Here is a 12,588-nt window from a genome sequence, read left to right as displayed (position 1 = left end):
CCCCCCCCCCCCGTTGTCTTCCCCCTTTCCCTAGTTTGGGGCCTGCACAGCTTCCATCCTCCTGGACTTCTGTTGGCTCAGCTTGGCAAGAGGCACGAGGCAGTGGAGGCTCCAGGAGGAGGCTGGGGACAGTCGTCTGCCGTGGCTGGCTGTAGCCGGGAGGGGTGGAGATGAGAAACTGCTGGTGCCTTCCGATGGGATGTCTGGGCTTTGAGCTTTGCCAGGCAGTGAAGTGTTGCTACAAGCGAAGCCCATCTTGGATGCATAGGATTTAGTACAAACTACTAGGCCTTGTTCTCTAGGATTTGGGGAGTAGCCCCTGACCTGAGAGTGGCCCTGGGCTAGGAGCTCAAGACTTGGGCTTCCCTCTCTCAGGTCCCGTTGGTATGTTGGGAGTGGGAAGCATGGTGGTTCTGGAGGGGAATTTGGAGGGAGCTGTTGGAGGGACAAGATCTCCTTAGGAAGGTGTAGTGATGTGGCCCTCAGGCCATGGTATGGCTCTGGTCACCTTTTCCTGTCTCCTCTTCCTCCCACTTTCTGCTGGAGTTTTTATTGCTGGTGAGTGGCATAGGGCTGCTGCCCTAGGGTGTTCTGCCCTGCCCTTCTTTACCTCAGCAGAGCTTGTAGGTGGAGGTTCCGCCCTTCCCCCTGACCCCCGACTCTTCCTTGCCGGGTGCCTTGGATAGAGATAGAAGGTAGGTTCAGGTCTTAGAGTAGTCTGGAAAAAAGGTGGAGTTGACTATCAGGGTGAGGGGAACAGGACTTTGGGGGTGCTGACGTTGCGCACTGAGCTGTCATCCAAGTGGAGGCTAATGTAGCAGCTGTACAGCCATGGTCCCAGCTAGGCCTCCCACCCCCCATGTAACAATAGCAGGCCACTTCTCTGGTTTTTTTTTTTGTTGTTGTTGCTGTTGTTGTTGGGTTGTTTTGTTTTTTGAGACAGGGTTTCTCTGTGTAGCCCTGGATGTCTTGGAACTCACTCTGTAGACCAGGCTGGCCTCGAACTCAGAAATCTGCCTGCCTCTGCCTCCCAAGTGCTGGGACTAAAGGCGTGCGCCACCACTGCCTGATTTGCCACTTCTCTGTTAAAGAGGGTGGAAACACGTCAGACTGCATGCATTTTACTTGCCCTGCCCTAGACAAGAAGTTAAGCCTGTCTTGATTGGGCTATGAAGGCCTTTTTGTTTCCTAGGAAGCCCTGCTGGTGGGTCTCGTTCACTTGGAAGACCTATGAACTGGACCTCGGGGCTTGGTAGATGTCTTTTGCAGGTGGATGGGGCCGGTGGGTCCCACTATGTGGGGAGCAATGGCACCTAACTACCTCCTGAGCCCACTGTGTGAGTTTGAGGAGGTGTTTCTTCTCCCCAGTGGAAAAAATCCAAAGAGATACTAGGTGAGGGTAAGGGGGATGGGGTTAAAGGATGAGCTCCATCGGTTTTGGGTCCCTCTGGATCTAGTCCTCTTGAGTGGCCTGCTTTGGAGGTTTTTCTCATTAAGTAGATGGGCTGGGTTACTTAGACTTGCTGGCAGTCGTGGGAATTTCTGAACCTGTGTTCCTCAACCCACGGGAAAGGGTGTGAGCAGGACTGGGCGCCAGCTCTGGTGTGGGCATGGGCTGAGCTGGCTTGCCCACGCGGGCTCTGCCAGGACACCAACAGCCCCACCTGCCGCATTCCTGAACTTGGTCCCAGACCTGTACAGGTTCTTTTGTCTTTCTTTCGTCTCTGTCTTTCAGTCCTGAACCCTGATCTGAATATGCCTTTCCATAGCCCCAGAGTCCAAAGCAGCCGGGAGCATCAGGCTTAGGACCCCTGGGCCTTTGTGTGTGTTCCTGTGGCCCTGCCAAGGAAGACTTCGGAGGCTTCTAGGCTCCAGCTGGACCTCACCCCTGGGAATCTTTGATAAGAATGGGGGGTTTGCCCAGATTTAATACTGCCAGGGCTCTCTGGGAAAAAAGTTTAGTATCAAAGTAAAAGGAGATAGATGATAGATGATACGTGATTGGCTGCTTGGGGCCTGGGAGCAGAGTTAGGGCTTTATCGTTGGCAGTTCTGGTCACTTCCTGACACTTGCTCTTATAGAGCACTGGAGAGCCTGGCTTCTTTTAGAAGCAAATGAATGAGATATGTCTGGGTGGATCAAGGGTTCTTTAGGGTCCAGGTGGGTGCTGCCTAGTGTATAAGGCGTGAGGACAGACTGTAGGGCTAGGGTGGGGACTCTGGCCAGCCCTCAGCCCTTTACTCCATTCTCCATTACTCCATTGACTTTGGTTAGTACTGGGCCTTTTGGTGCCTTTGTATAGAAAACGGGGGGGAAAAGGTGTCCTTTATTTTGGTAGACTCAGTATGTGTCCGGCCATTGCTTGACAGGCAGTGCACAGGCTGGATTTCACAGTTCCTCCCACAGAGCACAATCTGAACAACACACAAAGCCTTGGGTCAGGGCCCAGAAAATTCCAGCACACTTATAGAGAGTGTTGGATCTGTTTGACTTTCCTAATTCATGAAACACACTCCTGGGCCCTGACTCACTGTGATGTTGGGAAGGCAGAGCGTGCTTCCAGTGATAGGTGGCAAAGGCTCAAAATATAGGGAGATGCTGCCAGGCCTGTGAGTCCCAGAGGTACTGGGCTGGGTATCAGTTCCTCCCTGAACTTTAATAATTTTATTATTTTTTAATTACATTTGTGTGTATGTGTGTGTACATATATACATATGGGCATGTATATGGCACAATGAATACACACACAGAGGTCAAAGGGCTACTTTCATGAGTCGTTTCTTTCTTTCTACGATGTGGGTAGGATTGAACTCTGGTCATCAGACTTGGCAGCAAGCACGTTTACCTGCTGAGCCCTCTTATTGGCCCCGGTGGTTTTTTTGGAGGCAGGGTTTTGTGTAGCCCTGGCTAGTGCTAAACTTACATCATCATGATTAGCCTTGAATGTCTGACCTTCCCAAGTTCTGGGATTGAAGGCGTGTGCCAGCAGGGAACTCAGTAGCTTTCCTTGAACTTAGGCCAGGGACCCCAGGTCAGCTCAGCCTTTTCCCATTGCCACAAATGTGGCCAGTCTGTAGGTGCTCCTGGCACCGGGCACTGATGTCTGCAGAGACCACTCTAGCCATTTCCTGTCCCTTGGGCACTAATTAGGAGGAGAAGAAAGAATCTGGTCCAATGCTGCTTCCTATGTGCCCTGCTCAGATGGTCCTCCCTCTCTTCCCTTGGCTCTCAGAGTCCCAAGTTAGGGACTGCTAACCCTGCTCCATCTCTCCCCAGGGATGCTGTTCTGAGTGCCTGACTGCCTCGCCCCGAAGGATGGCCTTGGATGGGCATTAGAGGCACTGCGGCCCCGGGCTCCTGTCCCGTCCGTCTGTCTGTTATCGTCTGTCTCTCTTGACATCACCGCAGCTCCACCCCCTCCCGTCCCAGCCCCCAACGTCAGCTTCCTGCAGGCCCAGAGCCGGCATGAACTCTCCCAACGAGTCGGGTAAGAGCTGGGAGGTTGGAGAGGAGCCTCTTGGGGCAGTTTTGAATGCAGTGGTCTGTGTGGGTTTCCTGCCCAGGCCAGCTGACTGCCAGTGTCTGAGATATCAGGGATTGAAGGGGATCAGGAGTAGAGAATGTCACATCATCAAAAAACTTCCTAAAAAAACAAACATTAAAAAACAGAGGCCAACTGTGAGACAGACCTGGGAATCCATGGCTCTGGGAGGGCCTGCCCCCATGCCTGCCCTTGACATAAGAGCATTGAGCACCTGAGATGGTGGTATGAGTTTCCCTGGGTCGCCTGGGACATCGTTGGAAGCCTTTTCCTGGAGACAGCTGAATGTTCAGGCTACTTCTTGTGGTGGTGGTTTTTCTCCTTGCTGGAGTATTATGTTTCCTGTGCTGCACCTTTTTCCTGGTGGGGTTTAAAGAGCCCAATGCCTTAGGCTCTACAGTGTAGGGGGATAGGTGTGGGGTTATGTGTTTGTAGAAGAGTCTTGGCTCTTTGCTGAGTGTAAGTAGATGACCCTCTTCCTCTCGGTGGACTCCTGTGCCAGGGTCTTTGACTCTCAGTTCCCATTCCTCTCTGCTAGGACCCTGCTGGGTGCCCCCAGGGATAGTCTGTGGGTGGGACTCAAGGTAGCTCTGTTTGAGACTGTCCCGACACGTGCCTATGAGGATGTGTCCAAATGGCTTGAGCTGGACCCTCAGGAGTTCACAGGTCAGCATGGTTGGAGTAATATTTGCCTCTTGTCTCCAGCTGTCTCCTTTTAAACGGTCTGCGGTGGTCAGTTGGTCAGTGCCTATCTTGCCGTATCCCGCCCAACTCTAACCATTCCCAGCGCAGCCTGTCCCTGTGTCTTTTTCTGCAAACATGGATAGATGGGTATTCTCCCTTTTAGAGAAAGGGAGGGTGAGGGCATTGGATCAAAACTGAGCTGCAAGAAGCAGGGAGGAACCCATCTCCCCCCAACACCCCTGGAGAATCCCATTCCCCAGCAACCTTCATACTGAGTTTGTATTTCCCACTGGAGTCTTCCTGCCCTTGCATTCATTCAGACCCCTAAGGGTCGCATTTCCCAGCTGTAGGTTTTCATTCTTTTGCATCAAAAGGTGAGTTTATAGGGCTGTGTTATAGTCACTGGTGGATGGTCCAGGTTCTCCTCACAGCCACCCAGCCAGAGCTGGCAGGAACCTGCTATAGCTGGAGATCTCCACTAGCTTAGCAGCTTCTGAACTCTGGTAGGATAGGTATTCTTGGTGACCTGCCTCCTGGCTGGCTTTCCAGCTGCCCCCAGCAGGGGGAGATGCTGGCTTTTCTGTGTAGGGGGGCGGGCACAGGATATAGGACTATATTTTAGAACTCTTGAGAGGCTCTTTGCTTGCGCCAAGAGGTGACCTGCTGTGGGCTCGTCCGTTAGTTTTTTCCTACGGCTCCGGGGCTGGCTATCCTAGTGGGGTCCAGCTGCCCCGTGGCACGGAGACAACCAGTCTGCACACAGCTTTTATTTACTCTTTGAAGGGGCTCAGCATCTGTTCTCCAAGTTCAGCTGGCATCTGGGTTACGGCTTCTGACGCCCTGCTCCTGGAAGGGGCTGGGAACTACATGACTTGGAATTCCACAAAAAGAAAGTGACTTTGTTTTCCGAGCCCATAGGTTGTCCACAGTGAAGTGGACCGATCTCTCTCCACATCCTGGCTCACTCGTTCCTTTCTTCCTAGGGCATACAGCCGCACGGCAGGTATAGCAGGGCACCTTCACTCTGTCCCCCAGTTCCTCTCAGCATAAGAACTTTGTTTGACAAGTCTTTGCCTGCCTTCACCAGTGAGGCTGGCTTGTGGTGGACCAAGAAGACAGGAAATGGTCCATCCCTACCGTCCCAGCCCGAAAGTCAGCTTGCAGGTTCCTGCTGGGGGGCAGGCAGCAGGTGGAGACTGGGCGGTTTGCTTCTGGGTCCACCACTTTGGCCAGTGAGCATTTACTTTATATACCTCTGGGCTGGGCTGCCTGGCAGTACTTGACTCAATCTACCTCTCTGGCTATCTGAGGAACCCTACTTCCTGGAAGAGGACAGTCTGTTTCCCTCTACCTTTTTCTTTAGGCAGAGGCGGGTACAAAGGGTAAGGTGTTCTTTATTTTTCTGGAGCCAGTCCCGTCTATCCGTTCCCCTCTGTGGGGTTAAAGACTGCTAGAATCTATAGCAGCTCTGGCTTGGAAGAGCCTCCCTGGGACCTAGGACCTCAACTGCCCTGATTGTACCCTTTTCTCAGGACCATTGCTTAGAGAGGGACAAGAATGCGGCCTGTCACGTGATCCTGTCTAGATGTTTGTTGGTGGGGCCCTGGAGGAGGCATCTAGGTCCCTTATGCCCTGCGTAGGAGGAAGATGAGCCGCATGATAGCACCTGTCTGCCCAGCACCTCCTAGCGCCCTCTATACTTTCTCTCCTTCCCTTTCCCAGGAGGGAGGGCGACTGCCCCCTCCCTTTGGGGTGACCAGAGAAACTGGGGCATGGGTGTGGGGTGGAGCCAGGAACCTTGGCATCCTGTCTCCCTGCCTCAGGCTCTGCTACCGAGCCCCTGGGAGGGCAGGCAACCAGCCAGAGGAGGAGAAAGTGGGTCAGTGCTGGCCTGGGCAGGGGTCCGGGGAGAGGACCTTTGGTCTCCTTTGTCTATAGGTGCCCTGGCAGATTGGAGTCTGTGTTCTCTTCCCTGCTCAGCTTCCAGAGGGATTGAAGGCTTAGGACTGGCTGGTGAGGAGAGGCAGCATCAACCGAGGGGGAGAATAGAAGATGGCAAAGTGTGTGTCCGTATTCTTCCTACAGTTGGTTTTAAATGAGAAAATTCAGCTAGTACCTAACCGTGGACCTGGCTCCTGGTGGTTTCTGGGCCATGCTGACGGGTCCTAGGGTAGCCGGGCTGATGTTTCCCGGGCATCTCCCAGTCCAGGGTCTCTGGACCAATTTTGGGCAGAAGACTTCTCTTCTCTTTCAGTCAGGACTCCAAGGCGGCCTTTGGGCCCAGGCAATGAGATGGGGCAGAGCTGAAGGAGGCAGCATTGGGCTCTTCCTTCTGCTCCAGCTTCAGGTGATTTGGAGGCCAGAGGTGGGGAGTAGAGGCCCTGCTGGGGGAAACAGAGCTGGTTCTGTAGCCCAAGCTGGGCTTGAACTTGCTGGTGCTGGCTCTGGATGTGTTTCGTAGACTACACCCTTAGTGAGCATTCTGGGAGATTTGTGGGGTGGGACTTGGGAGCTGTGGATGGGTAGGGATGGGAACGTAGGCAGGAGAAGGGGATGCTATAGCAGGAAAGCTTGAGGTTAGACATTAGGAAGACCTCGTTACATCATCTGCATCTTGGAAGAAGAGAGATGCTTGTCCTTCCTCCTCTTAGACCTATCCCGGCACATTTCCTCAGAGCTTTTGGGGAATTACATGAAAGATGGAGACTTTTCATGCTATGGCATAGAAGTCATGATAGCTCTGGCTGTTCTCACTGAGCCCTGGACTTTGAGTGCCTGTGTCCTCAAAGAGTTGTGAAGAATCTTCTTTACCAAGTTTAATAGCTTAAACCTGTAGTCCCAGCAATGGAAAGGCCGAGTCAGGAGGATCATTGTGAGTTCAAGGCTAGCCTTGGCTACAGAGTGGGACTCTGTCTCAAGCAACAGAGAAAGGGAGACCTCTTTTGACATCAGGCTAATCTAGGGTCTCAGGGGCTTTGCTTTCAATTTGTCATAGCTGCTTGTCCTCCCCTGAGCAGGACTCTCTTGTGCCTGGGGCAGGTAAGAGTGTGCCAGGACAGGGCTAGCCAGCCCTTCTGGTTGTTCCCAGCGTGGGTGGGTGGAGCCCCGTCTGGGAGGGGCTGCTGCCCACGGCTTTCTGGGCTCCCTTGTGTCTGCCTGTGACTGTCATTGGCAGAGCCTCTGGTCTTTCCTTCTCTTCTTGAGAGACCTAGTTGATCTGGATGCAGCTAGGGGTTGGGGGGGCACTGGTTTCTAGCATCAGGCTCCTGGATTGCACAGGTCTTCTGCTTTTCTTTCTAGAATCTGTCTTGTCTGTAGCTCCAGACTCTTCCCACTTTAGTTCCTGATCTACCATTGGGGAGCAAACCCCGAACCCCAGGGTCGTCTGCATCTCACCATGCTTGGGAAAAGTTGCCTCTACCACCACCCTCGTGTGTATTTTCCTATCTGAGGGACACCCTTTGGTGTCCTGGCAGAAACTTGGAAGATGGGTTTCTGGAGTCGCAGCCACCATGTCCTTGGTTGGACTGCTTCTCCCAGGCTCCTGACAGGAGGGTGAGGTCATCCAGTCCAGAGAGAGGACAGGTGTCCCTGGCTCCGTGCCTGGAGTAGGGGGCAAGGAGGGGCCAGGAGGGGTCCAAAATAGTAACTGTGACGTCAGGAAAGGGGAGGGGCCTTCAGGCCCAGGAATAACCAGTCTATTAAAAGGCTGCAGTGAGGTCAGGGGGCCAAGTGGGATCTCTCTATCAGTGGGAGGCACAACCCGGGAAGAAGAGGGAGGTCAACAGTAGGTGATGCTGGCAGTGGCACCAGTTTTGATGGTACAGTGGCCCCATGGCCCAGGAAGTTGGAGAGCTGGGGCTACTCTACTAGGCCAGGGTGCTAACAGCTTTATGACTCTCTGGAGGGCCTCCAACCCTAAGTCTTCCTCTCCCGTTTAGGCGCTGTAGGTCCTGTACCTGGGGCAGACGTGTCTATTCTGCCCATGAGTTATGGTGGTCAGTGCTTCAGAACTCTGGCCCTATCACATGAGCAGCTCTATGATGAGAGTGACTTTCATCTTGCTGTACCTCAGTTTCCCCGTCTTGGCCTCTTGCTGGTGGTTGATGGTTGGTGTTAGGCGATGACGTTTGTGGTTTGTGGTGCTCTCAGCTGGTTACACTGCCAGGAAAGCATTGATTGAGCTGAGAATGGGCAGGTGCTGTCCGGTCCCCAGCCTGGGCTGGGCAGAGCCTACCCAGAAAATCTCTCTGGTCCCTGGGAAGAGGCCGAGTGCCAGAGGTGGTACTCTAGAGTGGGTGGGAGAGCCGCTACCCCGCTGCTACTTAGGGTCTCCCCTGATAGTAAGAGTGTGGAGAGGCATCTCCCAGCTCTGTGGGAAGGCAGAAGTTACACAAACTCCACAGGCTGTAAGGAGGAGGTGTGAGGTTAGACCAGGTGGTTGGGTGTCTGTCACCTCTCCCTAGTCTCCCTTTCCTCGCTCTGCACAGAAAGGGGAAGATAGAAGATCCAGGCTGGCTGCTTGGTGCCCAGTCCATTGTTTGCTCCCAGCAGTGGCCAAAGCGGATCCTAGATGCATGGGTCCTCTGCCTGCACCCTTCTCTAATCCAGCCACCGGCCACCCAGGTCTGTGGCCTTGGCCCTGAGTGCAGGCCTCCCTTGTCCCCCTCCCCCTTGACTGGCGCTTCCTCCTGGGGCGGAATGCGCCTCCCCCCATGGGGCCTCCGCCAGGCCTGGGCTCCTGGCAGCCAGCCGGCGGCTCCCTGAGCATGCTCCACCTATTTATAGACAGGGCCCTCCCCCAACTGCTATTTCAGTCTCCTGCCAGCTGCCGGCGGCTCATTCGGGGAGGAGGAGCAGGGATCCAAGCCCAGAGCTGTCACCGGTGGCTTGGGAGGGAATACAGAGAGCCTGCCTGCCCACTGAGCTCCCCTTCCTGTCTCTCGAGCACCCAGCCATAGCCCAACTCCTGGAACCTTTGGACAGACCTTGGTCCATGCTCCTGGAGTGGAGAGCAGGCCTGGAGCCTCACTAGCCTCCCTGTGTCTGCTGCCTCTGGAGAGCCCTGGCCGGATGAGGTGCCTCCTTGTTTTGTGGGTCCCAGCAGCAGTGGCCCGAGGGAGTCCTTGAGCAGCCGGCTGGCCCTGCTGACCACCTTTCCCTCACCGGCTTCCGCCTCAGGCGGCCCCTCCCTGGCATGCTGCTGGTGCCCAGGGCTCAGGGGCTTGTGGGGATGCTGCAGACCATCTATGAGACCGAGTCCTGTTTCTCAGCAGATGGCATGTCAGGCCGGGAACCACCCTTGGAAATCCTGCCGCGGACTCCTCTGCACAGCATCCCTGTGGCAGGTAAGTGGCTCCGTGTCCCCACCTGCCTTCAGCTCTTGGGCATCCTTGCACCTGGTTTGAGCACCTCGCTGTGAGAGTCTTGCTTGCCCCATCGGGGTCCTGCTTTAGCCTTTGAGGGTTTTGTTGAACATCCATGGGTTGGAAGAGCTGAGCTTGTAAGGCAGCTTCCCTTCCCTCCGCGTCCAGGGCTGTCCGTTCACGGTGCCTCCTAGCAACCCTCCGTCTCTCCGGTGGCTCTGCCTTCAGCAGGGTCAGCCTTAGCTGCTAGGGGCTAGGGCTTCCTAGAGCATTCTGGCCTAGTTGGACCATGGTCAGAGGGGAGGAAGTGGGTCAGTGATCCGTCTCCAGGCTGCCTGCTCTCCCCACAATTGAACTGAGGAAGAAGTTGGACCTGGAGTACCTGCAGGAATCAGAAACCAAGCTTCTGTGGCTTGCTTTGACCTGGTTAGGGTGTAGCGACTTTGGCAAGTGTTTGGTTAGGAGGCTTCTGAGAATGGGTTCTTAGGAAGAGCCTTGTTGGGACAGGGTTAAGGTGAGACTAGCAGCTGGGGTGTTTAAGGATTTTGGCCTGGTTCTTAGTTCCCTCCTATCTCTTCCTTCCCTGGGCTGTGGTTTCTCCCTGAGGATAAGGAAGTGTTACTTTGACCACAGGTGGGCTTGAAGACTACCCCCCCCCCCAACCTAAGCTTGAGGATTCTTGGCCCTTCCACCTTCTCTGGGGGAACTTCTTTTGATCCTTGGTAGGGGGTGGGGTCCCCCCAGAGCTGGCCACTCCTTCTCTCACTCCCAGGAACCTGTTGCCACCAGGCAGGCACCTCAAGATGCTTCCTCTAGGGAGGGGCCTGCTGGACCCATGCCCGCTTGGGTCCTCCTGGCAATGGATGACTTGGTACGAGAGAGGGGGTGGGCAGAATATATGTGTGTATGTGCTAGAGTTCTTGACTCTGGATACGTGGGTGTGGATCTGAAGGTTTCAATTAGAAGGTAGGAGCTGTATTCCTCTGTGGTGGGTACCTGTGATTTGGCTCTCAGCTATCCAAGGCCTTCAGTAGGATTGGACCATGTTGGAAGAATGTTGGGAAGGTTTGGAAAATCCTTGGAACATGATTTGCTGTCAGCTTGGATGTGGATCAGGGTGTCCATTCAATATCCTACCTAGTATAGGGCATAGTCGAGGAGACCAGTCCTGCAGTGTGCTTACCAAGTCCCTGGGATGGAGCCCAAAAGGCTGGTGTTTGCTCAGGACTAATGGAGCCACAGCCCCTGTCCCTAAGCCCCAAACCTTGGCCTCTGCATGTTTATGTGGCCTCCTGGGAGGCTAAGGAAGCTCTGCAGAGCATCCTAGGCTGGCTTCTAGCTGGTCACCCATTCTGCACTGAGCTACCAGTTGGCCCCAAGTTCTCTCTTCTTTGATTTAGACCCCAGAAACCCCAAAATCTTGGGACCTGTTCTTCTATCCCTGGATATACCCCCCAGCCAACTCCTCTCTCTAGATCACCAACCCCCTCCCCCACCCCAACCTGGCCTTCTGAGTGTGGCGCAGTCCCTGCTGGCAGGAGGGAGGCGTGAGTCACCCCAGCAGCTCAGGGAGAGGGCTAAGAATGTTCCCCTGAGCAGTTCTGATGCTGTGTCTGTGACGCGGCTGGGGACAGATATAGGCCTGGAGCTTGGCTGCCTCTTTTTTTTTTTTGGACTCTGGAATGTAAATAGTCGTTTCAAATAGAAACACTTTAACCTTTGGGTTAAAAAAAAATCCTCCCTAGATAAACATGGCCATGAGGGCCCGGAGGCCTGGTGTTTCCCTTCAGTCCCTTTCCCTTCATGCACCTTCTCCTTCCAATTTCTTGAGCAGTCTCCAGAGAAGAGACAGAAGCCTACAGCTGACAAAGCCGGTTTCCAGGGGTGCTTTCTCAGATGGTGTCGCTGGTGTCCCCTGCCCAAGGGGCCTTCCAGGATGCTGCCTCTCTGTCCCTTGTAGCACTAAGTCCTAGGAACTCTTATCTGGGGGCAGCTTCTGCTGTTTCTGCTGTCTGTCTTGTTGGCTGCTAATACCACACCCCCCACACACATACACACACCTAGCACAGTGGGTGGTACTTAGATGAATGAGTGTTGGATGAGGAGGTGGAGGTCCCGCCTTCTGGCAGGATGCCTGGGTGCTATTCTGGGGCTTGACCTGGTGGCTAGATAGAGACAGCTCCAGTGGGCACCTAAGGGTAAATGAGCTCAAGAGGGAGAGAAACACTCACTCACTAAGTTCTTTGTGCTTAAGGAAGGGGAAAGGGACCAATTTGATCTCCCTTCCATGGTGGGTGACTGGTGGGGTCTCTGTCTAGCTGCCCTGTCCTGTGTGCAGGGGGTACCTCCATATACCAGGCTCAGCCCTAGTTTGAGGATCCTGGGATCTTTAATTCCACTGTGGGATTTCCAGTGGCCCAGCACAGGGCTCTGACTGTCCATCTCTGGTTGAGCTGAGGCCTTGGATCCTGGGAGAAGGCAGGGTGGCAGAGGAGGCTTCCCCACATGCTGAGGGAGGAAAGAATCTGGTTTGTGCCAGGAAAGAAGTGCTCTGGATGTTGGGAAATCCCACAGGGTTCAGGTTTGCAGCCGGGGCTTTCCCTGGCTGTTCCTATTTAGGCTCTTGAGGCCATTCCGAGCATGGCTGTGTGTCAGGAATGTGTAGGTGTGGGGATGCCAGGAAGGTAGGAAGGGCAGGGCTTGAGTGGAACTAATACTGTAATCTGCAAGGCAGCAAGGATACTCGGGACTTTCCTTACTGATCTCTTTTAGGAAGGATGCGGATTATCCACATCCCATAGCGGAGAAAGGTTAGAGATGTGAAAGAATTTACCCAGAGCACAGAATAAGTAAGAACTAAGATTTGAACTCAGGTCTGCCTGTGTGGGGCCATTGTTAACCTACACAAAAGCTTTCTCTCACATTTCTTTATAAAAAATAGTCCTTTGTCTGGATGGGTGTGTCCTTAGATCTAGTGACTTATGGCTTAGCAACCAG

At 54.1% G+C, this 12,588-nt stretch overlaps 1 protein-coding gene and 1 long non-coding RNA gene across 10 annotated transcripts in view; one reads left to right on the top strand and one right to left on the bottom strand.

Moving 5' to 3' along the window:
- Positions 1-12,588, top strand: part of Hdac5 (histone deacetylase 5) — a 35,084-nt gene that overhangs the window by 2,639 nt on the left and 19,857 nt on the right. For 3 of the 9 annotated variants that reach the window (XM_031350810.1, XM_031350818.1, XM_031350811.1), the window contains exons 2-3: positions 3,277-3,487; positions 9,499-9,573. In XM_031350810.1, the coding sequence (XP_031206670.1) occupies positions 3,466-3,487; positions 9,499-9,573 (97 nt within the window). In that variant the 5' untranslated portion in view covers positions 3,277-3,465. Of the gene's footprint in view, positions 1-3,276; positions 3,488-9,031; positions 9,304-9,331; positions 9,574-12,588 lie in introns of those variants that run through there. The other 6 variants (XM_031350812.1, XM_031350817.1, XM_031350813.1 and 3 more) reach the window with 5 other exon arrangements.
- Positions 4,978-11,210, bottom strand: LOC116076829. Its single transcript, XR_004113106.1, has 3 exons — positions 10,588-11,210; positions 9,596-9,973; positions 4,978-8,386 (listed from the first exon to the last, which is right to left on the bottom strand). It is a non-coding gene; the product is annotated as an uncharacterized LOC116076829 (long non-coding RNA).

The sequence above is a fragment of the Mastomys coucha genome, unplaced genomic scaffold (genome assembly GCF_008632895.1).
Source record: "Mastomys coucha isolate ucsf_1 unplaced genomic scaffold, UCSF_Mcou_1 pScaffold5, whole genome shotgun sequence".
Classification (NCBI taxonomy): Eukaryota; Metazoa; Chordata; class Mammalia; order Rodentia; family Muridae; genus Mastomys; species Mastomys coucha.
The sequence above is the reverse complement of the archived record's forward strand: the minus strand, read 5'-3'. Positions and strand labels throughout refer to the sequence as shown.